The sequence below is a fragment of the Lontra canadensis genome, unplaced genomic scaffold (genome assembly GCF_010015895.1).
Source record: "Lontra canadensis isolate GAN:19392208 unplaced genomic scaffold, GSC_riverotter_1.0 scaffold14, whole genome shotgun sequence".
In the NCBI taxonomy this organism is placed as follows: Eukaryota; Metazoa; Chordata; class Mammalia; order Carnivora; family Mustelidae; genus Lontra; species Lontra canadensis.
The window spans coordinates 6,900,428-6,922,558 of NW_022631008.1; the positions used below are offsets into that span (position 1 = coordinate 6,900,428).

The 22,131-nt window shown below is 34.3% G+C and overlaps 1 protein-coding gene across 1 annotated transcript in view; it reads right to left on the bottom strand.

Annotated features, from left to right (window-relative positions):
- The window catches only part of RNGTT (RNA guanylyltransferase and 5'-phosphatase), a 329,799-nt gene that overhangs the window by 59,289 nt on the left and 248,379 nt on the right, over nucleotides 1-22,131 (bottom strand). The window contains exon 14 of the mRNA XM_032858093.1: nucleotides 4,393-4,459. Within this exon, the coding sequence (XP_032713984.1) occupies nucleotides 4,393-4,459 (67 nt within the window). The remainder of the gene's footprint in view (nucleotides 1-4,392; nucleotides 4,460-22,131) is intronic.

Below are 22,131 nucleotides of genomic sequence, written 5' to 3' on the forward strand. Positions count from 1 at the left end.
TGCCTTCAGGTGTCATATTTAAGTCTTTAATCCACTTTGAGTTTTTCTGTGTGTCTTGAGTAAGAAAGTGGTCCAGTTTCATTACTCTGCAATGTAGCTGTCTAGTACCATCTGTTGAAGAGACTCTCTTTTCCCCACTGTATATTCTTGCTTCCTCTGTCATAGATTAACTGATCATATAAGCATAGGTTTATTTCTGGGCTCTCTATTCTGCTGCACTGATCTATGTGTCCACTTTTGTGCTAGTACTATCCTGTTTTGATTACTACAGATTTGTAGTATATCTTAAAATCTGAGATTGCGATACCTCCAGCCTTCTTCTTCTTCTTCTAGATTGCCTTGGCTATTGGGGTCTTCTGTGATCCATACATTCCATACATAGTATTTTTGTTCTAGTTCTATGAAAAACGCTGTCAGTATTTTGATAGGGACTACACCAAAATAACAAGCTTATGCACAGCAAAGGAAACCATCAATAAAACAAAAAGGCAACCTACTATATGGGAGAAGATATTAGAAAATAATATATAAAATAAGGGGTTAATACCCAAAATATATAAAGAACTTCTACAATACAAAAAAAAAGTCCAATTAAAAAATGGGCAGACACCCTGAATAGACATTTTTCCAAAGAAGACATACAAATGGCTAAAAGACACATGAAAAGATGCTCAATATCACTCATTATCAGGGAAAGGCAAATCAAAACTACAATGAGCTATCTATCACCTTACCCGTCAGAATGACTAGACTCAAAAAGATAAGAAATAACAAGTGTTCGTGAGGATGTAGAAAAAAGGGAACACTTTTGCACTGCTGGTGAAAATGTGAATTGATGTAGCCACAATGGAAAACAGTGTGGAAGTTCCTCAAAAATTTAAAGAAATTATTGCCATATGATCCAATAACTCCACTACCGGTTATCTACCCAAAGAAAACAAAAATACTCATTCAAAAGGATATATGCACTCCTATGTTTATTGCAGCATTATTTACAATAGCCAAGATATGAAAGGAACTTAAGTGCCCATCAACAGACGAATGGATAAAGAAAATGTGATACACACACACCCACATATACAAACTGGAATATTACTCAGCCATAAAAAGAATGAGATCTTGCCATCTGCAACAACGTAGGTGCACCTAGGGGCATTATGCTAAGTGAAACAAGTCAGCGAAAGACAAATACCATATGATTTCATTCATACTTGGAATTTAAGAAATAAATGAATAAAAAAAGAAACAGGGGTGCCTGGGTGGCTCAGTGGGTTAAGCCTCTGCCTTCAGCTTAGGTCATGATCTCAGGGTCCTGGAATCGAGCCCCGCATTGGGCTCTGTGCTTGGCAGGGAGCCTGCCTCCCCCTTTCTCTCTGCCTGCCTCTCTGCCTACTTGTGATTTCTGTCTGTCAAATAAATAAATAACATCTTAAAAAAAAAAAAAAGAAACAAACAAACAAAAAACCCAGACTCTTAAATCCAGAGAACTGGTGGTTGCCAGAGGGGAAGTGGGCTAGTAGAAGAATTAGTGTAACAGATAAAGGGGACTAAGAGTATACTTATCTTGATAAGCACTGAGTTATGTATAGCAAAGGTGAATCATTATATTGTACACCTGAAAGTAATATACTATTGTATGTTAATTGTACTTCACTTCAAACTTTTCCCTATATTTATTAATACAGAAATTACACAAAAAAGTCTTTATAAAAATATTAAAAAATATTTTTATGACATCACAAATATAAAATACTTATGGATAAATCTATTAAAAATGTACAAGGCCAATACACTGAGTCAAAATATTATTGAGAGCTATTAAAAATCTAAACAAATTGAAAAAATGTGGTCTTCATGAATTAAAATATTCAATATTGTTAAGATGTCACTTCTCTTCAAATTGATCTATAGATTTAACATAGTCCAAGTCAAAATTCCAGTGGCATTTTTAGAGAAATTGACAAGATTTTTCTAAAACGTGTATGAAAATTAAAGGAATCTAGCCAAAACAACTTCGAAAAAAACAAAGTTTGAGGATTTATCTTATCTGACTCCATGACTTATTATTAAGACACAATAATCAAGATATTGTGGTACTGGTGGAGGGATAGACGCAGATAAACGGAAAAGAATAAAGAGTCCAGAAATAGATTCACATACATATAGTCACTCAACAAAGATGCAAAGGCAATTCAAGGGTGGAAAGGATAGCTTTTTTTTTTTTTAATTTTTATTTTTTTTTTTTAAGATTTTATTTATTTATTTGACAGACAAAGATCACAAGTAGGCAGAGCAGCAGACAGAGAGAGAGGAGGAAGCAGGCTCCCTGTTGAGCAGAGAGCCTAATGCGGGGCTTGATCCCAGGACCCTGGAATCATGACCTGAGCCGAAGGCAGAGGCTTTAACCCACTGAGCCACCCAGGCGCCCCGAACGGATAGCTTTTAAAAAATGGTATTAGTGCTTGCTACAGCAACACATATACTAACAAGGACAATGTGCATTTAAAAAAATAAATTAAATAACAATAAAAATGGTTTTACAACAAGTAGATATCCATGTGCCAAAAAAGCAGGGGGCTCAGCATTCCTCTATATCTTGAATTTTGAATCATATTAAAAAATTAACTCATAAATATTGAACCAAAATGTTAAACCTAAAATTAGAAAGATTCTACAATATGAAGGAGAAAAATCTCTGTGACTTTGGTTAGGCAAACATTTCTTAGATCAATACCAAAAGCATGAGGCATGGGAAAAAAGTAATAAACTAAACATCAACATTAACAAGTTCTGCTCTTTGAGAACCCTGTTAAGACAAGGAAGAGAAACCATTGCTGGGGGGGAAAAAAAGGTGCAAATCACGTATCTGATAAAGGACTTAACATCCAGAAGATATAAGAATGCTCACAACTCGAGTAAAAACACGAAAACTTAATTCAAAAAAAAGCAGAATTTGAACACACACCACTAGAGATGTACAAATGAAAAATAAGCCCATGAGACGATGCTCAACATTATTAGGCATAAAAGAAATGCAAACTAAAACTGCAGTGAAATACCACTATGTACCCATAAAGAATGACTAAACTTAAAAACAAGATGGGCCATACCAGGATATGGAGGAACTAGCACTGTCACACCCTACTGTGGGAAAATAGTTTGGTTGTTTCTTAAAAAGTTAAACATACAACTGCAATTTAACCGAGCCATTGCCAATTTAGGTATTTACCCAAGAGAAACTAAAGGATATATCCCTGCAGAGACTTGTATACAAGTGTTCATAGTAGCCAGAAAGCAGAAACAACCGAAATGTCCATCAACAGGTGAAAAGATAAAGAAGCTATGCTCTTGGGGGCGCCTAGGTGGCTCAGTGGGTTAAAGCCTCTGCCTTTGGCTCGGGTCATGATCCCAGGGTCCTGGGATCGAGCCCCACATGGGGCTCTCTGCTCAGTGGAGAGCCTGCTTCCTCCTCTCTCTCTGCCTGCCTCTCTGCTTACTTGTGATCTCAGTCTGTCAAGTAAATAAATAAAATCTTTTAAAAAAAAAAAAAAAGAAGAAGAAGAAGCTATGCTCTAACACAATAGAGTACTACTCAGCATTAAAAACAATGAATTATTGGTAAGTGCAACAACATGGATCAATCTCAAAATAATTATGCTGTATTAAAGAGGCTGAGAGAGGGAGAGGGAAAGAGAGAGACAGGGCAAATAGTGTATAATTCCATTTATATAAAATTCTAGAAAATGCAAATTAATCTATGATGACATAAATCAGATTAGTGGTCCCCTGGGGACTGGAAGGGTAAAAAGGGCAGGAGTGAGGAATTTCAAAGAGGCACAAGAAAACTTCCGGAGGTAATGAATATGTTTACCACACTGATTGTAGTGATAGTTTCACAAGTCGAAGCATATCAAAATTTATCAAACTGTACACATTAAATAGTGCTTTGGTCAAATTCAACTCATTACTAAGGGCAAGAATATTAAAATAATCAATTCTTGGGCACCTGGGTGGGCCAGTTGTTTAAGTGTCTGCCATCAGCTCAGGTCATGATCCCAGAGTCCTGGGATGGAGTCCTGCATCAGGCCCCCTGCTCAGCAGGGAGCTTGCTTCTCCTTCTCCCTGTGCCTCTCCCGCCTGCTCGTGTTCTCTCTCTTGCTTGTTCTTGCTCTCTCTCAAATAAATAAAATCTTAAAATACTAAATAAATTAATTAAATAATCCTCTGAAAAACTGAATTACTTGTTCAAGAGGGATATGCAAAAGCAAATGAAATCAGTAATTCACATTCATAATATTTTTGATATATTGATGGTTATTTGTAGATTTTTGATGGGTTCTGGACAAGTGAACTACATCTAAGAAAAATATACTGGAAAATGAACAATCATACCTTGATTTGTGCAAAGGGTCTTTCATAACCTCCAACATAGAGCAGACCAACATTCTGAGGAAGTAACCTAGAAAATAAAACAAAAACTTATTATTTTGAAAACACTCTTCCTTATATAAGAAGCTCGTATAATCATCATAATTTGTAGATACTGTGAAAAAGCTACCTTTGCAGTTATTCTTGTCTTTTGCTCTATGAGATAGCTGAGGAATAATCCTTTTTTTAACTAATTTGGAAATAGGTTGTCACAGGAGGGTATTTCCCTTTTTTGTTTGTTTTTTTTACTCAAGTATAATTAACATACAGTGTTACATTAGTTTCCAGTATACAATGTAATGATTCAAGAAAAATTCTTATACTTCAGAAAATAGCAGTAAATGATAAGAATGGAAACTAAGAGGTAGAAGAGTCTAACATATTAGTAATTCTGGCAAAATTACTACATAGTATCTCTGGGAAAAAACTAAAAGAAGTAATGCATGTATTTAAAAATCTGTAAGGATTAAATTCAAGAAACACTCATTGTACACCTATACTATGTACTGTAGGAGATAATACAAACCTAAATAACTCAGTCCCAAAAATATAAAGGAAAACCAGACACACAAATAAATAATGCTACCAAAAGGCGGTCTCTGATAAGGGCAATATATATGTATTTGCCACTGTAAAATAGTGGAGTAAAAGGTACTTGCTATCAAGGGAGCTGGAAAAGTTCAAATAGGTGAGATTTGGTTCAGTCTTAAAGGGTGGGTAAGGCAAAGGGAGAAATTTAAACAAGTCGTGAAAATGTAGAAGATCTGAGACAAAAAGTAGACAAGTATGGCTAGAGTGAGGGATAATTTAGTTGAAGATGAAAACCCAAAGGAAGTTTGGAATAAACTACAAAGAATGTCAAATGCCATATCTTTACTTTATAAGCAATATGAAGTCATATTTCTGTAAGATGTACTTAGTTCTTATAAAAAAATACACATGAAAATAAAAAGCAAACCATACAGAGCATTAAAAAAAAATAGTAAGTTACCTTCTAGGAATCATCCTTCCCTTCCTATTTCCACTTAAAAGGGAGCTATCATTCCTGACTGCATTAAACAATGTGAATGAAGAAACACCATCATTTGAACTGCGCTTGTGGAGCGTATAGTGTTACAGGGTATGAGAAGAACATAAACATTCTTATGATTATCTCATTTTTCTTTTATCATAGATCTTTTCTCAATGGACACTAACTCCCTTCTTAACCTTAGTGTACATAAAGAATATGAAAAAACTTTGCCTATACTCCTTGCCTACAGGAACCAGGCCAAAACACATCTCCTCAGAGTCTAGGTAATGAAAATTAATAGCATTTTACAGCAGGTAAAAAAATGATCTCAAGGATGACTGTATAATTCTATTGCATGAATCTGAAAATGAAACACTGAGTAGTATTTAAAGTGACCAAAAGACTATAAACTCAAAACAATCTTATGGAAATTTCTCAGGATACCATATTGGTCTAATCATAAAAAATGAGAACACAAGATTATCACAACCATCCGTTTAAATTTATAGTTAGTGACTTCAAAAATTCTACTTCAGTAATTCCAGGATATGAATTTCTTCATATTTTAACTTCTCTGAAAACTGGATGCCTCTGATATTCTATGGTATCTTATAATCACTGTTTCCATTGACTCAGTCTAGGAAGACTAAGAAAGCACACTCTCAAAGCACCTTAGATTTTACGAAATAAGGTAGATAGACATTCAATCTCCCAGGAACATTCTCTGCTCCTCGACATTCTTTAAAGGCTCATAAAGCATTAAAAGCTACTGAAAGAATGTTAATAGCTGATGAATGCAATCTTGATCAAACCAAGTTAGCAAAAAGCTACTTAATTTTGAAATATAAGTGATACTTGCAGTAATTCATTTTAGCATGTTGTTGAAGGTCATAAACAGGACTAAAGGCATTTGTTCACTGAATGTAAGTAGAAAGCATAGGCAATATCTCTAAACCTCAACTGTGAAATGGAGAATTTCTTAGTCATCAATTAACATATAAGGAATTAAATCTCACAAATCATTGCCAGTACCACAATTTAATGTTAGTTATATATAGCAGTGGTAATTTATTTCCTATATAATAAATGTTCACAAAAACCTTAATAAACCCCCTTCAGAAGTAAGAATAGTCACTGTTCATACAAATAAAGATGTTAGAGAAAGAAGAGAATAAAAGCTGGTTGACATTTAAAAATCAATATGCTTCTAATTACTATGCATACGCATTTCAGGAAGCTCGCCAATATACCATTTAGTGTGCCCCTCTTCCTCCAACTTGCCTATCTAACAGCTACCTTTCCTTAAACAAGAAATTTCTTTAATATATCAATTATGTATCATATACATGTTTCACTTTTTAAATACTGTTCTCTCTCATTCATATACCTATTATTACTTACCACAGATTATATTACCACCATCAACTGAGTGGGTTTTAATATGTACCATAATCTAAATGCCTGGTATGTACAAAATAATTAACACTCTGAAAACACTTTTAAGATGGGACATTTCTTTAACCATTTTTACATTTCAAAAAATTATTTTACCAAATTGTATACATAATTGTTGTCAAATAATAGACCATTTTATGGTGACAGGGTACTTGCATATAATAAAGTAATCACACATTTTAAATCCCCAGAGTAGGGCATTAATTCAGCACTGATAAGTGCATTCATATGTATACATTAAAATAGAAAACCTGACTCATTTAGTACTAGATAATTGCTTTGCCCTTAAGTTACATGAACGTTAACATAACCTTTATACAAATGCTAGCAACTCCTGAAATATTTGCTTGTAACTAAATACTTCTGTGGTATGGCTATCAAAGAGGGAAAGAGCAGGGCTCTGGGTGGCTCAGTTTGGTCAAACATCTGACTCTTGATCTCAGGGTCATGAATTCAATCCCCAGTTAGGCTCCAGGCTGAGGACAGAGCCTACTTAACAGAAAAAAAAAAAAAAAAAAAAAGAGGAAAGTAGCAATAAGACAGCAATCAGCAGTAAGAGAGCAATAAGGCATGTGGGCAGGAAATCAGGGATGGACCTATTAAGAGTTTTTGAAAAGGTGCACACAGGTAAGACTAATGTTCATTTTGCTTCAAATTCCCAAATACAATATTAACAAATACTTATCCTGGAAAGAATGCCATAAAGTTATTTCCAGAAAAGTTTCTCACATAAAGGAAAAATAAAACTTGTCAGGTAATAAAATGAACATTATTTAAGAGGACCTCATTCACCATAATCTAATGATATATCAGATATTTTAAAAAGTTTTAAAAGGAAACTGAGTCTATAATTGCTTCAAATCAAAAATTTAAAAAAGGAAAGGGAATCTTTTTAAAATAAAAATAAGCTAAATAACTCAAAATTAACTACTCGGCCTATAGCCCATAATTGAAATACTTGCTAATAGATATGTCTTTCAACTGCAATAAAATATCCTGGGGGGGGGGAAGCACAGCTTGTTTGTTTGTTTATTTGTTTTTAAAGCAGAGAGCAGGAACATCCAAGCAGAGCAGTGGTTGGGGGGGTGGGCAGAGGGAGAGGGAGAAAAAGGATCTTAAGCAGGCTTCAAGCCCAGTACAGATCATGACCTGAGCTGAAGTCAAGAGTCAGTTGCTTAATAGACTTTGCAAACCAGGTGCCCCAAAATTTACAGTATCTTTAAAGCTGATTTACATAAAATCCTACTTCTCAGAGAAACTGCATCTGATATATCAACTACTAGGGAAAATGAGAATGCAAACACAAGAATTCAGTTAGAAGTTAAGAACATAAAAATTACCAGAAAATCTCCATGTTTAAAATGATAGAAATACATCAATAAATAACTTATAGGACAGAAAGGACATCCCAAAGGAAAGTATCAAATATTTTTAACTAGATAACAAAATAACAATATATCAAAACTTGTAAGATATAGCTAAATCCAACTTAGATAAAAACTTATAACCTAAACTGTGTATGTCAAAAAAGAAATGCTGAAAATCAGTGAGTTAGCAACTACCTCAAGAAATTAGAAAAATACCACTAAATTAAACTCAAAGAAAATAGAACAAAATAAGTTGAAATTCATGAACAGAAAATATACATTAAATAGGACTGAAAGATTAAAAATGGTTTCTTCTAAAAGAATAATTAAATTGATAAATCCCTAATGAGACTGACAAATAAAAGATACAGCACAAACAGTATCAGGAATAACACAGAGAACACGGCCTACATATACTAAAAAATAAGAGGATATCATAAACCCCCTTACACCAACAAGTTCAAAAACTGAGACTAGAAAAAATTCCAGAAAAATACAGTGAAATAAAACTGACCTAAGAAAAAACAGAGTATCTTACTTGTCCCACTGTAAAAATTTTTAATGATCTCCCCAAAGAAAGCAAAAGGTCTAGATGGATTCTTCAGCAAATTCTACCAAACATTTAAGAGAAAATTAATTGTAATCATATACAAATTTTTCCAGAAAATAGAAGGAATATTTGTATTTTAATAAGTCAGCATAACTCTGACACTCAGATATGAAAAAGCAATGTTGATCAAAACAATGAAAAGACAAGCAAGAGACCAGGGAAAAATGTTTGCAAGAGGACATTTACCCAAAATATTAAAGAACTTTTAAAATCTCAACAGTAAGAAAACAAGCAACCTAATTAAAAAATGGCCAAAGACCTAAACAGACATCTCGCTAAGGATATATATGGCAAGTAAGCATAAAAAAAGATGTTCAACATCACAAGTCACTAGGGAAATGAATATTCAAATGAGATATCACTATACACCTATCAGAATGACCAAATCCAAAACACTGATACCAAAGAATGTTAGTGAGAATGTGGAGCAACAAGAACTGTCATTCATTACTGGTAGAAATATAAAATGTAGAAGAACAGTTTGGCAGTTTCTTATAAAATTAAACATATTCTTACCATATGATCCAGCATCACACTCCTTGGTATTTACCCAAATGAGTGAAAAACTTATGTCTACCTAAAAACCTAAGAGCTAGGTAATAATAACAGAAAAAACTATGTGCTGAAAGAGAGGGGATATATGGGAACTCTCTATTTTCTGCCCAAATATCTGGAAACCTAAAACAGTTCTAAAAAAAAAAAAAGTTTATTTTCTTTAAAAAATGCAATGTTGATAGTACAAAAAAGGAACTGTATAGGTCACCTTCTCTCATGAACAAAAATGCAAAGAGAAAGTGAGGAAGGGAAGCCCTAAATAAATGAAATGAGAGAATGTATCATGTTCATGGATAGGAAATCGCAATGTTGAATATACTTAATGCAATGTTAATAATCCTGACAGAATCTGAGAAACTTAATAAGCTCATTATAAAATATACATGGGAAAGCAGAAGAACAAAAATATCAAAGATTCTCTCCTAAAGAATAACATAGTGAGGAGACTGAGTCCATTAGCTACCACAACTTCTTCCTATTCTTACAAAGCTACAGCATTAAAGAAAATGTGGTATTAGCATGGGACAGGCAAAAACACCAGTGGAATATAACAGAGAATCTAGAAACAGACCTACACATAAACAAACACTTGATTTACTGCAGGATGGTGGGAAAAAACCTTCCATGTGTTAGAAGGGAAACAAACCTGAGTAAATTCCTCTTTAATTTTAATGTCACAAAAAAAATTGGTAAATCATATTATATAAAATTTTCAACAAACCATCAGGGCAAAAATAGTATAAATAAAGTCAAAAGATACCTGAAAAACTGTGAGAAAACATTTACATTTGCAGTATACACTACAGAGAAGAAACCAATAATTCTATTATTAAAAAACTAAAAGCAAAAAGGGCCAAGAACATGTTGGAACAGTGAGAACAAGACATAAAAAGGCAACACACACACACACACACACACACACGCGCGCCAAAAAAAAAAAAGGACATTAAGAATATACAAAAATATTCCAACTTACTTGTAATTAGAGAAATACATATTAAAATAGCACTGAGATACCATTTCCAACCTATTAAACTGGCAAAAATTGAAACATATGGAGAATGTATTCTGTTCACTAGCCTGGGGGAAACAAAAGTTCTCATATACTGTTGTTGAAAAAGCAAACTAGAAAAAAAAGAAAAAGAAAAAAAAAAGAAAAAGCAAACTAGGACAGTGGTCATGGAGGGAAACTTGACAATATCTAACAAAAACACATATGCACTTAGCTTTTGACCTAATAATCTCTCTTCTAACAATATGCCTTGAAAATACACCTCCAGGGGCGCCTGGGTGGCTCAGTGGGTTAAGCCGCTGCCTTCGGCTCAGGTCATGATCTCAGAGTCCTGGGATCGAGCCCCGCATCGGGCTCTCTGCTCAGCAGGGAGCCTGCTTCCTCCTCTCTCTCTGCCTGCCTCTCTGCCTGCTTGTGATCTCTCTCTGTCAAATAAATAAATAAAATCTTTAAATAAAAAAAAAAAAGAAAAAAGAAAATACACCTCCAAAAACGCAGAAATACACATGTACAAGGCTATTCACTGCACACTATTGGTATGTAAAATATTGGAACAACCTAAGTATACAGCAGAGTAGGTAAATAAGTTACAGTAAATCCATACAATGGAGTAACAGGTACTGTAAAAAATAATGAGGAAGATCTCTAATTACTGATAGGAAGCAATTTCTAAGATATGCTTACTGTTAAGTAAAAAAGGATATACAGTATGTTACTCTTTTTAAGACTTTATTTGAGAGAGAAAGTGTGCAAGTGGGGAGAGGGGCAAAGAGAGAGAAAAAGGGAAAGAAGCAGACTGCACAGAGCACAGAGCCTGACATGCGGCTGGATCTCAGGATTCTGAGATCAAGACCTGAGTTGAAATCAAGAATTGGACACTTAACTGACTGAGCCACCCAGGTGTGGCTGGCTATAGTATGTTATTCTTAATGTAAAAAAGAAAAAGTATTAGAAAATATTCATGTAACTGTTCACTTGTGCAAAAAGATTTTAGGAAAGCTAAAACAGAAACTTTTAAGGTTGTCTTCATTTAGGGGGTAGGTATTATAGTGAATGAAGAAGGACAATTTTATGAGAATACCTTTTTGTAAAGTCATGACTAATTTTTTTTTAAATTTATTTATTTGAGAGAGAGAGAGAGAGAGGGAGAGAGCATGAGCAGGGGGAAGGGTAGAGGGAGAAACAGACTTCCTGCTGAGCAGGGAGCCCGATGCACAGGCTCAATTCCAGGATTCTGGGATCATGACCTGAGCTGAAGGCAGATGCTTAACAGAGTGAGCCACCCAGGTGCCCCAAGTTATGACTATTACAACCATGATAATGTTTCATATACCAAATAAGTAAACAAATATGTAAACAATCAAAATCAACCAGAATGTTGAGGGAAACCAAAATAGAAAAAAAATAACTGTATTACAAATAAATAACATCCCATGTTAAGGGGGATGGGAATGAAAAAGACCTTAAAGTAAGTTTAGAAACAGTATTTTGACTATATTCCACTGTACACAAATATAGCCCTTGAGCTAGTAAACTTGTTTCTCATAGGGATATGGGTTAGTAATTCTAAATATGTTATATGTATACTAGGATTTAACAAACAAGTAAATACATCATGGATAAGGAGATGCAGGTTTCTCACTGTACAAAAAGTTATACATAAGCAAAGGGAGAAAGCTAGAATTGACATTATGATGCTGGATTAGAGTCAGAAGTATTAGCAGGAATTCATAGCTTTTAATATATTCACAGATGGATAAAGAAATAAATATAAGTGTGTGTGTAGGTGCATGTTAGTATATGATACATTCCTAGTTCTGACAACTGAGAGGGCCTATAATGACACTAAGCAGCAATGACTAGACTGAGGATCTAGGTTTTTTCTACCATTCACCACACACACACACACACACACACACACACACACACACACTACACACTACACACACAGTGGGGTCCTTGGAGAAATGGCTGATTCCTGGACTGCAGGAGGGAAAATATAAGAAGAACCTGGAACATCTATGGAACTAGAAAGTAAAGAAATGCTGAAAAATAATGAGACACTGTCAAAAAGACACAGAAGCCAAACTGAAGAAGTTCTTAATGACCAAAGCCAAAACAGCGACATAAAATGAGTCCTGGATTATAATCCATAGAGTAAAGTACTCTTAAATCCTTACTGATATAAACAAACATATGAGGAAGGGGGGATAGTTCTTTAGAGTAAAATTCCCACTGACAGACTAAAAAAGAATGAGGGAAATTGAAATTCACCATTATTTGGAATATTCACCAAATCAAAACTGAAAAACACCACAGTGAGGATTGTTGTTAGAACAATGAAAGATGTTGGAACTAGAAGATGAAAATTTGATGAGAAACCTGATATTTGAATAGTCTCAAAGCTTCCTCTCCAGAAAACACTTATTAATTACAAAGAAAATATAGCAACTTTAGTGAAACCCAACCAAGTAATCAAATCTGACATCACAGTAGTAAGATTTATCAACATGCCCTCCCCTTCCCCAACACCATAAAACACACTGAGAAAGACAAAATATCACTTTCATGGTGTTCCTGCCAAAAGTACAGAAAAAGATCAAACTAAGGGACAACACTTGACCAATATTTCCAAAAAGTGTCAAGATCATGAAAAACAAAAATGAGATATTGTCACAGATTTGATTAAAGAGACATGAAAACTAAATGCAATGTGGAATCCTGGATGAGAAAAAGAATATTAGTGAGGAAACTGACACAATTATATTAAGGAATGTAGTTAAGTTCATTGTGTTGTACTAACACTTATTTCCTGATGTTGACAATAGGGGAAAACAATGTGAGAGATATACAGGAATACTCTGCACTATTTTTGGAACTTTCCTATATGTCTAAAATCATTTTAAAATAAAAAATTTTTAAAAACATGCCATGAGACAACATGGATGGACCTGGAGGGTACTACACTAAATGAGTTAGAGAGAGAATGATTTGATTCATATGATTTCACTTATATGTGGAATCTAAATGGGTGATGGGGTATTAAGGAGGGTACTTGTTATTCTAGTGAGCACCAGTGTTATATGTAAAGGATGAGTCTCTAACTTCTACTTCTGAAGCTGATACTACAATATGTTAACTAACTGGAATTTTCTTTTTTTAAAGATTTTATTTATTTATTTGACAGAGATTACAAGTAGACAGAGAGGCAGGGAAGCAGGCTCCCTGCTGAGCAGAGAGCCAGATGCAGGGCTCGATCCCAGGACGCTGGGATCATGACCTGAGCCGAAGGCAGAGGCTTTAACCCATTGAGCCACCCAGGTGCCCCAACTAACTGGAATTTAAATAAAAACTTGAAACAACAAATTTAATTAAAATAAAATTTAAAAACAAACAAAACAGATTCTTAAATACAGAAAGCAAACTGATCGTTGCCACAAGGGAGTCAGGTAGGGGAATGGACAAAATAAATGAAGGAGATTTAGAGGTACAAACTTCCAGTTACAAATAAGTCATAGAGATGAAAAGTACAGCATAGGGAATATAGTCATTAATACTGTAATAATGTTGTATGGTGATTATACTTACTGTGGTGAGCACTGAGTAATATGTAGAATTGTTGAATCAGTATGTTGTATACCTGAAATTAAGATAACATTGTCCACTACAGTTGAAAGAAAGAAAGAAAGAAAGAAAGAAAGAAAGAAAGAAAGAAAGAAAAAAAAAAAAGAGTGAGACTGCCCCCGACACCACACCCAAAAGTTAACTCAAAATAGACTGAAGAACTGAATGTAAGACCTGGAACAATTAAACTCCCAGAAGAAAATATAAAAGCCCCTTAGCATCAGTCTTAGCAATGATTTTTTGACACCAAAAGCAAAGACAACAAAAGCAAAAATAAACAAGTGGAACTACATCAATTTGAAAAGCTTTTGCACAGCAAAGGGAACAATAAACAAAATGAAAAGAGAACCTACAGAACAGGAGAAAATAATTTGCAAATTAAATGTCTGATAAGTGGTTAATAACCAAAATATAAATAAAGAACTCATAACAATTCAACAGCCACACAAATCCAATTAAAATAGGAGCAGAGGAACTAAAAGACATACGGACAGCCAACAGGTACAAGGAAAGGTACCCAACATCACCATCAGGAAAATGAAAATCAAAACCACAATGAGATATTACCTTACATCTGTTAGAATGGCTATTATTAAAGAACAAAAACAAAAACCAAACCCTAAAACAAGAGACAACAAATGATGCGGAGAATGCGAAGAAAAGAGAACCCTTGTTTACTATTGGTGGGAATGTAAATTAGTACAGCCATTATGGAAAAAACAGCATGGCGGTTCCTCAAAATATTAAAAATAGAACTACCATAAGATCCAGCAATTCTACTTCTGGGTATATATCTGAAAGAAATGAAATCTCTTTATTTACAATAGTCAAGACAACAATCTAAGTGCCCATCAGTGGATGAATGGATAAAGAAAATGTGTCATACATACAAAATGGAGTATTAGTCAACCATTACAAAAAGAAGGAAATCCCGTCAACTGCAACAACACAAACCTCAAGGACATTATGCTAAACGAAGTAAGTCATCCAGAGACGACAAATACTATATGATCTCACTTATACGTAGAATCTACAAAAAAAAAAAAACAAACAACTCACAGAAACGGAGAACTGACAGAGTCACTACCAGAGATGGGAGTTGGGGGAAATGGATGAGGGCAGCTAAAGTTACAAACTTCCAGTTATAAGATAAATAAGTTCTGCAGATGTGATGTACAGCATGGGGACTATAGTTAATAATACTGTATTATGTATATTTGAAATTTGCTAAAATAGTAGATCTGTAAGTCCTTATCACAAGAAAGAAAATTTTGTAACTATGTGAGGTGATGGCTGTTAATTGAATTTAATTGTAGTGATCATCTCACAAAATATACACATATCAAATCATTATGCTGTACACCTTAAACTAATACAACATTATATGTCAAGAATATCTCAAAACTAGGAAGAGGAGAAATGCTAACTTTAAAAAAAGAGAGACATTATTAAGAGACTGAAAGAAGCCACTGAAAAGAAGAAATTTCTAACACACATATCGTAAGTTGAACATACACTCTAGGACACAGCAATTCCAATTTAAGTATATACACATCAGACATGTATATGTGCATGTGTACCTACATACACATACAAGTATGTTTGACTATTATAGGTAATGACTCCAAACTGCCATCTATGCAAATGCCTTTATATAATATGATGTTTTATAGGGAGAGAGAGCAATGAAAAAGAATGAATTTGCCCACATCACAGATAAATTTCAAAATCATGACACTGAGCAAAAGAAGCCAAACCTAAAAGAACATAAGGTTGCATTTACGTAAGGCTCAAAAACAGGCAAAACCAAGCCGTGTGGTTTAGAGATTCATACTTAAGTAGTAAAAGTATACAGAAGAGCAAGGAAGTAAATCTGGAAAGTGGTTATCTTTGGTGGGAGGGAAAAGTTTGTGAATTAGAAAGAGCGTGCTGGAGGCATCTAGTTTGCCAGAAATTATTTTCTTTCTTGTCCTGGGTAGTGGTTAAGCGTGTATTGGTTACATAAAATTTCATAAAACTGTACATTTACTTGTTTTATGTACTTTTCTGTATAATATAAGGTCTTAATAGAAAAAGCAAAAAGAAAAAAAAAACAAAATAATCAGTAAGAGAGTGACTCCTAAATGAGGGGTACAGTATTAATTCACAAATTAACATATTTTAATATTCCTGTGTAAACAGATGAGTATTTTAAGAGATGAGCTCCTAGGGGCGTCTGGGTGGCTCAGTGGGTTAAAGCCTCTGCCTTCGGCTCAGGTCATGATCCCAGGGTCCTGGGATCGAGCCCCACTTCAGGCTTTCTGCTCCGCGGGGAGCCTGCTTCCTCCTCTCTCTCTCTGCCTGCCTTTCTGCCTACTTGAGATCTTTGTCTGTCAAATAAATAAATAATCTTTAAAAAAAAAGAGAGAGATGAGCTCCTAGAGAATCCAAAAGTCACTCATCTCTTCCTTCGGACTGGAGCTATATATTCTATGGCATAAATATAATTTGAAAAGAGAACTTACATACCTGGGCAAAATGGTATTTTAAAACTGAAGAAAAGAAATACAACTGATAAAAAATATTTAGACAAATTTTTCACTCCCAGCCAAGACAGAGTCAGGAGAACTGGACTAGGTGCTACTCCCCCTAAACAACTAAATACACAATGTTACACAACATTTTTCAGAAGTTGGACAAGAAACAGCACAGGTCAGTGGTACCTGAAAGAAGGAAAACAAACCAAATCTTTCCCACCTCTGCCCCAGCTAACTATCTGGAGTTTCCATTACCACAGGGCAAAAAAGGGAAAATCCAGGCCTATAAAACCCGAAGTATTTACTATGTGGTCCTTTAGACAAAAAAACTGTCAACTCCTAAAGAAATGAAAGTAAATGTCCACAGAAAGACTTGTATTCAACTTTCATATCAGCTTTGTTCCTAATAGCCAAAAACTAGAATCGTTTCAAATGCCCATCAATAGATGAGTGGATAAATTGTGATGTATCTATCACTAAAACACTACCAGCAATAAAAAGAAATGGTCTACTGATATATATTAACAACACGGATGAACTCTTTAATATTGGAAGAAGTGTGGAGAGCACATGTTATATGCTTCCATTAGTATAATATTCTAGAATATAAATTCTCAACAGCAAGCAGATCAGTGGTTGCCAAAGAAGGGTTTGAGAGGAAGGAGGGATTAGAAAGTATAGGAGGGAATTCTGGAGGGTGTTGGAAATGTTCATCATCTTACCCTGGGAGTGATGATTTCACACATAAAAACCAATCAAATTGCACACTTTAACTGTGTGCAGTGTATTATATCAATTACTTCTTGATAAAGCTATAAAAAATGTACAAATTTCACCTTCCAAATTTTGTTAAATATATTTAAAAAATAAAGTCTACAACAGTTTGCAGTCCATATATCAAACTGAGCCTACAAATAATTCCTAATTGATCCACCTGATCATTCTAAATGAATAGATTTGTTACCTGAAGAACTGCTTGTGTGAACATGAAGCAGAATAGTTTGAAAGTGGATTTTAACAGGGAAATCATTACAAACATATAGCTTCCTGCCTAATTTGTTATCTAATGATCCTAAACATTATTCTGTGGCTTACTTCTACCTACAAAACAAGAGATGGGAGAATGACGTATGCAGGAATTAACCTCAAATTAAACATCTGAAATCATCTGAATTGTCATTGTATCCATACATGTTCATCTCCTTGACAATGACACCATGACGGATATTATGTGTAAAGCATATTTGTTAAAAAGTTAAATGGAATAAAATCTTCATTTCCTGTACTGGCAAATTCTAAATTATATATTTTTTTTCCTTCTGTTTTTGTTGTATTAGCTTCCCCTGTACACTTTGGACAAGAATTTGACCGTGAAGTCCTCGTTTTCCCCTGGGAAAATGTAGGAACATTATGTTAAGAAGCCATTTCTGCAGGAAAAGAAGTACAAAAGATGCCCTGGAGAGTAGAAACAGAGAAATTTAAGCTGAGTGGATATAATTCACAATTCAATTTTTTCAGTCTAAATTATAGCATCATGTCACATGTTAACAGCTATTTCAATAATAGCTATGATCAATCAAAGAGAAAAATGTTGTTGTTGTTTTTTTAAATCACAGACCCCAAAATGACTGAGATTTTTATACTCCACATTGAAAAGAATTACTGCAAATCTGAATTTCAGCTTCATTGAGCTCGTTACAAAATGCTGACTGACACATGAACTATAACGAAAAATACAGAGAACAGCTTAAGTATTTCATTGATAGAATACATATTAAATTGGTCTTCTCTCTGCTATTAAGTTTAATCTGAATATTCCCCTAGTAAATATGATATATTTTATATATTAAAACATGGATTATAATAGGTACACAATTATTTTTTCATTGCTAGCCATGTACTAGCAATCTTTATTATTATTAAAGTAATTAATTTTATCTTTTTCATGACTATAAAAATGAATCAGCCTATTTTGAGTTAGCTCAATAGATAGTTCCTCCTTAATTCATCAGTATGTTTTTGGTTCATACAGAGTAACTACTGACTGGTAGTAGTTTGTAGACCCCTTGAAGGAATTTATTAACAGTTGAATAGCTCATGTAAAAGAATCTGAACAATCACAGTTCATTTTATCTTTTATTTTGATATCTGTTCCAAACAGATATAATGATATAATACTAAAAGTCCTCAAAAATTACTTCCTGAATTGCATGTCAATTATTATGTCAATTAATTATGTCAATTATTTTGCTTACAAGTGACAATATTTATCCTTGAAATATTTTTTTTGTTGTTTTTTTTGTTTTTTTTGGAAATATCTTTGATCAACTAACAATTAAAAGCTAACATAATGTGTGAGATAGTTCAACCTCAATAATGTAACAACTATAATCAAGTATTCAAGACAAAGTTCCAGAATCTCATGTGCCGATAACAGAAAATCATGAAATGTCCCTAAGAAAGACATTTTCACTGGGTACTGCCATCAATGTTATAAAGCATGGTAATTCTAACATTTTGTAAAACATTAACATAGGGCCACCTGAGTGGCTCAGTCAGTTAAATGTCTGACTCTTGATCTCAGGGTCATGAATTCAAGCCCCACATTGGGCTCCATGCTGGGGGTGGAGCCTACTTAAAAAACAAATAAGAAAAAAACACATTAATATAAATTAAATGCTACCTACCTGACTAGGACCACATTTTGTAAATGACTTATAGACCTTCATATCCTTATGGCTAGGCTAATTTGACTCTTCCTGAAAAATGAGATGGCAGTTATCTAATAATCACAATATTTTTCCATTCATTTTTCCCATTCTATTAAGTGATTGCTGTGAATTCTTCGAAGCAGGTTATGGTCATTACAACTTTAGAATATGCTCAGCAAAAACATGATAGACAGTCATATCATGTTATCTTCTTCTCAAACTAACCAGGCTTTCAGAATGACTTAAATGGTATGGTAGATGCATTTTTAAAAAACCCGTTTCTTTGTACATCGATGTTCATGGCAACATTATTCACAATAGCCAAAAAAGGTAGGAACAATCCGTATGCCCATCAAAAATTGATAAACAAAATGTGGTGCATACATACCATGGAATTATTATCTGGCCTTAAAGAAGAAATGAAGGGGCGCCTGGGTGGCTCAGTGGGCTAAAGCCTCTGCCTTCGGCTCAGGTCATGATCCCAGGGTCCTGGGATTGAGCCCCGCATGGGGTTCCCTGTTCAGCAGGGAGCCTGCCTCTCCTGCCCCCCTGCCTGCCTCTCTGCCTACTTGTGATTGTAGTGGGTATTAACTACATTACTTTAGGCAACTCATTTAACTCCTCTTCAGCTTTAGGATTTTGTTGGACAAATGGGTTTAGCTCACCTCACAGAGATCTTTTGAGGATTAAATAACATACGTTCTCAATATTTATTAAATCAAAATCAGTTGAATACATTAAATGACCAAGATATAGTCTCAAAACACATGACAGGTTAAAAAGAAGAAAAAACTAATTGTCTTATGTGAAATATGGAAGGTGGTGGTTAATGATAAGTAAGAGAGTTGAAAATAGAAATCTGCCAAAATTTATATGCTACACGCATGTCTGCATGTATGAAAGAGGGAGAAAAAGAGAGGCAGATGGTCAGAAGGGAAGAAAGAGACTGCCATAATTACCAAAAATGAGTTATGTGGATGCTAGAAAAGTATATACTAACACAGAAAACCTGACATTCCAAGCTCTATTACAGCCTGAATGATATAGTTTAGGATCACCTAACCCTCTTTCTTTGATCACATAGTTACAAAGCGATTTTCTGATGACTAATTAAATTTCCCAAGTAGTTAGATCAGAAATGAGATACCATAAACAGCAGGCCTAAGTATGTATGCACAGCTGACCCTTGAACAACACAGGTGTGAACTGCATGGATCCACCGACATGCCAATTTTTTCTGATAAATACAGTAATGAATTTTCTTTCTTACGATTTTCTGAGTAACATTTTCTTTTCTCTGGCTTACTTTATTGTAATAACCCAGTACATACAAAATATGTTTCAGTCAGCTGTTTATGTTATCAGTAAAGCTTCCAGGCAACAGTAAGCTAACTAGTAGTTTTGGTGGGGGTCAAAAGTCATACCAGAATTCTAACTGCATGAGGAGTTGGTGCCCCAAACTCTGTGACGTTCGAAGGTCAACTGCATATGTGTATATTTGCACGTGTGTGTACACACATACATATGTAATGATATATCATTATAAACTGGTACTAATAATTATAAAAGCAATGGTCATAATAGTTATTCACTAATAACGTCAATATGCAAGGTCATGGACTAAGCTTAATTTTACATTACACCGATCTTCACCCTAGTATTAATTTTAATTTAGGATTCTCATTTAATCTTGTTAAAGAACCTCAAGACTTAGGTACCATTATTATCCCCACTTAATAGATACGGAAGCTAAGAGAAATGACTAATTTGCCTAAAGGCACACAGCTTGTAAGAGAAAGAACTAGGAATCTAGGAATCAAAATTCTCCTTCTCTGGTTCTTTGTTCTTAATTTTCATGCTGTATGGGCATTGTTTTAATAATTAAGAAGTTTGATTAAAGATAATGAATTCCCCACAACTTGATCAATTCTACGTAACAATCAATTTGGACCTCACAAAACTCTATCCCACCTCCTCAGATGTGCACAGCATCTCTTCAAATCAACATGACCTACTTAAAAAGAGAAGTGGGGGAAGAAAGGTAACAACAAGGGAGGAAGATTAAATCAAACTTATATTCATCTTGGCTCTCCCCCATCTTCTTTCTCCCTCTTTATGAAAACTGACTCATTTATTATATATGCCAGACTTTGGGCCAGGTACCAAAGATATAAAGATAATCCCCACCCCCAGGAGTTCATAGCCTTAAAGAGGCAGCAGGTTTGAAGAAATTAAACTACAAGAAACGAAGATAAATTGGTAAATCCTACTACAGACCCATATGAAGTAGATATTGTGGTAATCTGAATACTAAAGATTTAAACGCTGAAAGTAGAAGCTTGAATGTTAAGTGGAAACCCATATGCTGGTTTTTAGGGAATTTCTTTTGGATGCACTATGACTCAACACTGGAACCACTAGTAGGGAATTTTCATATTTTAAGACTCTCCTACCAAACACCATGAAATGTCATCATATACAATTTTATATTACAATCTCAAGCTTCTAATACAGTGCCTGACACAAGGTAGATGTGATCAAGAGTTGCTCAGTAAGTAAAAAACAAAAGTAAAAAAAGGGAAGAAAAAAACAAAACAAACAGAAAACAACACACATCTCCTTAGGGAAGAACTAATCATTGATAGTAAGGTAGTCTAAAAAATACTTGAAAAATGTAACGCAGATTTGTAAATGGATGGATATAAAGCTAATTTATATATCACTTTGCTATAAAATATTTTAATATGCAAAACCAAAACCGACAGCTGAAGTTCTAAAATGATCTAAACAAGATAAAGACTATCTAGACTTAGGGAATTTTAAAGTAGGATTCCTACAAAT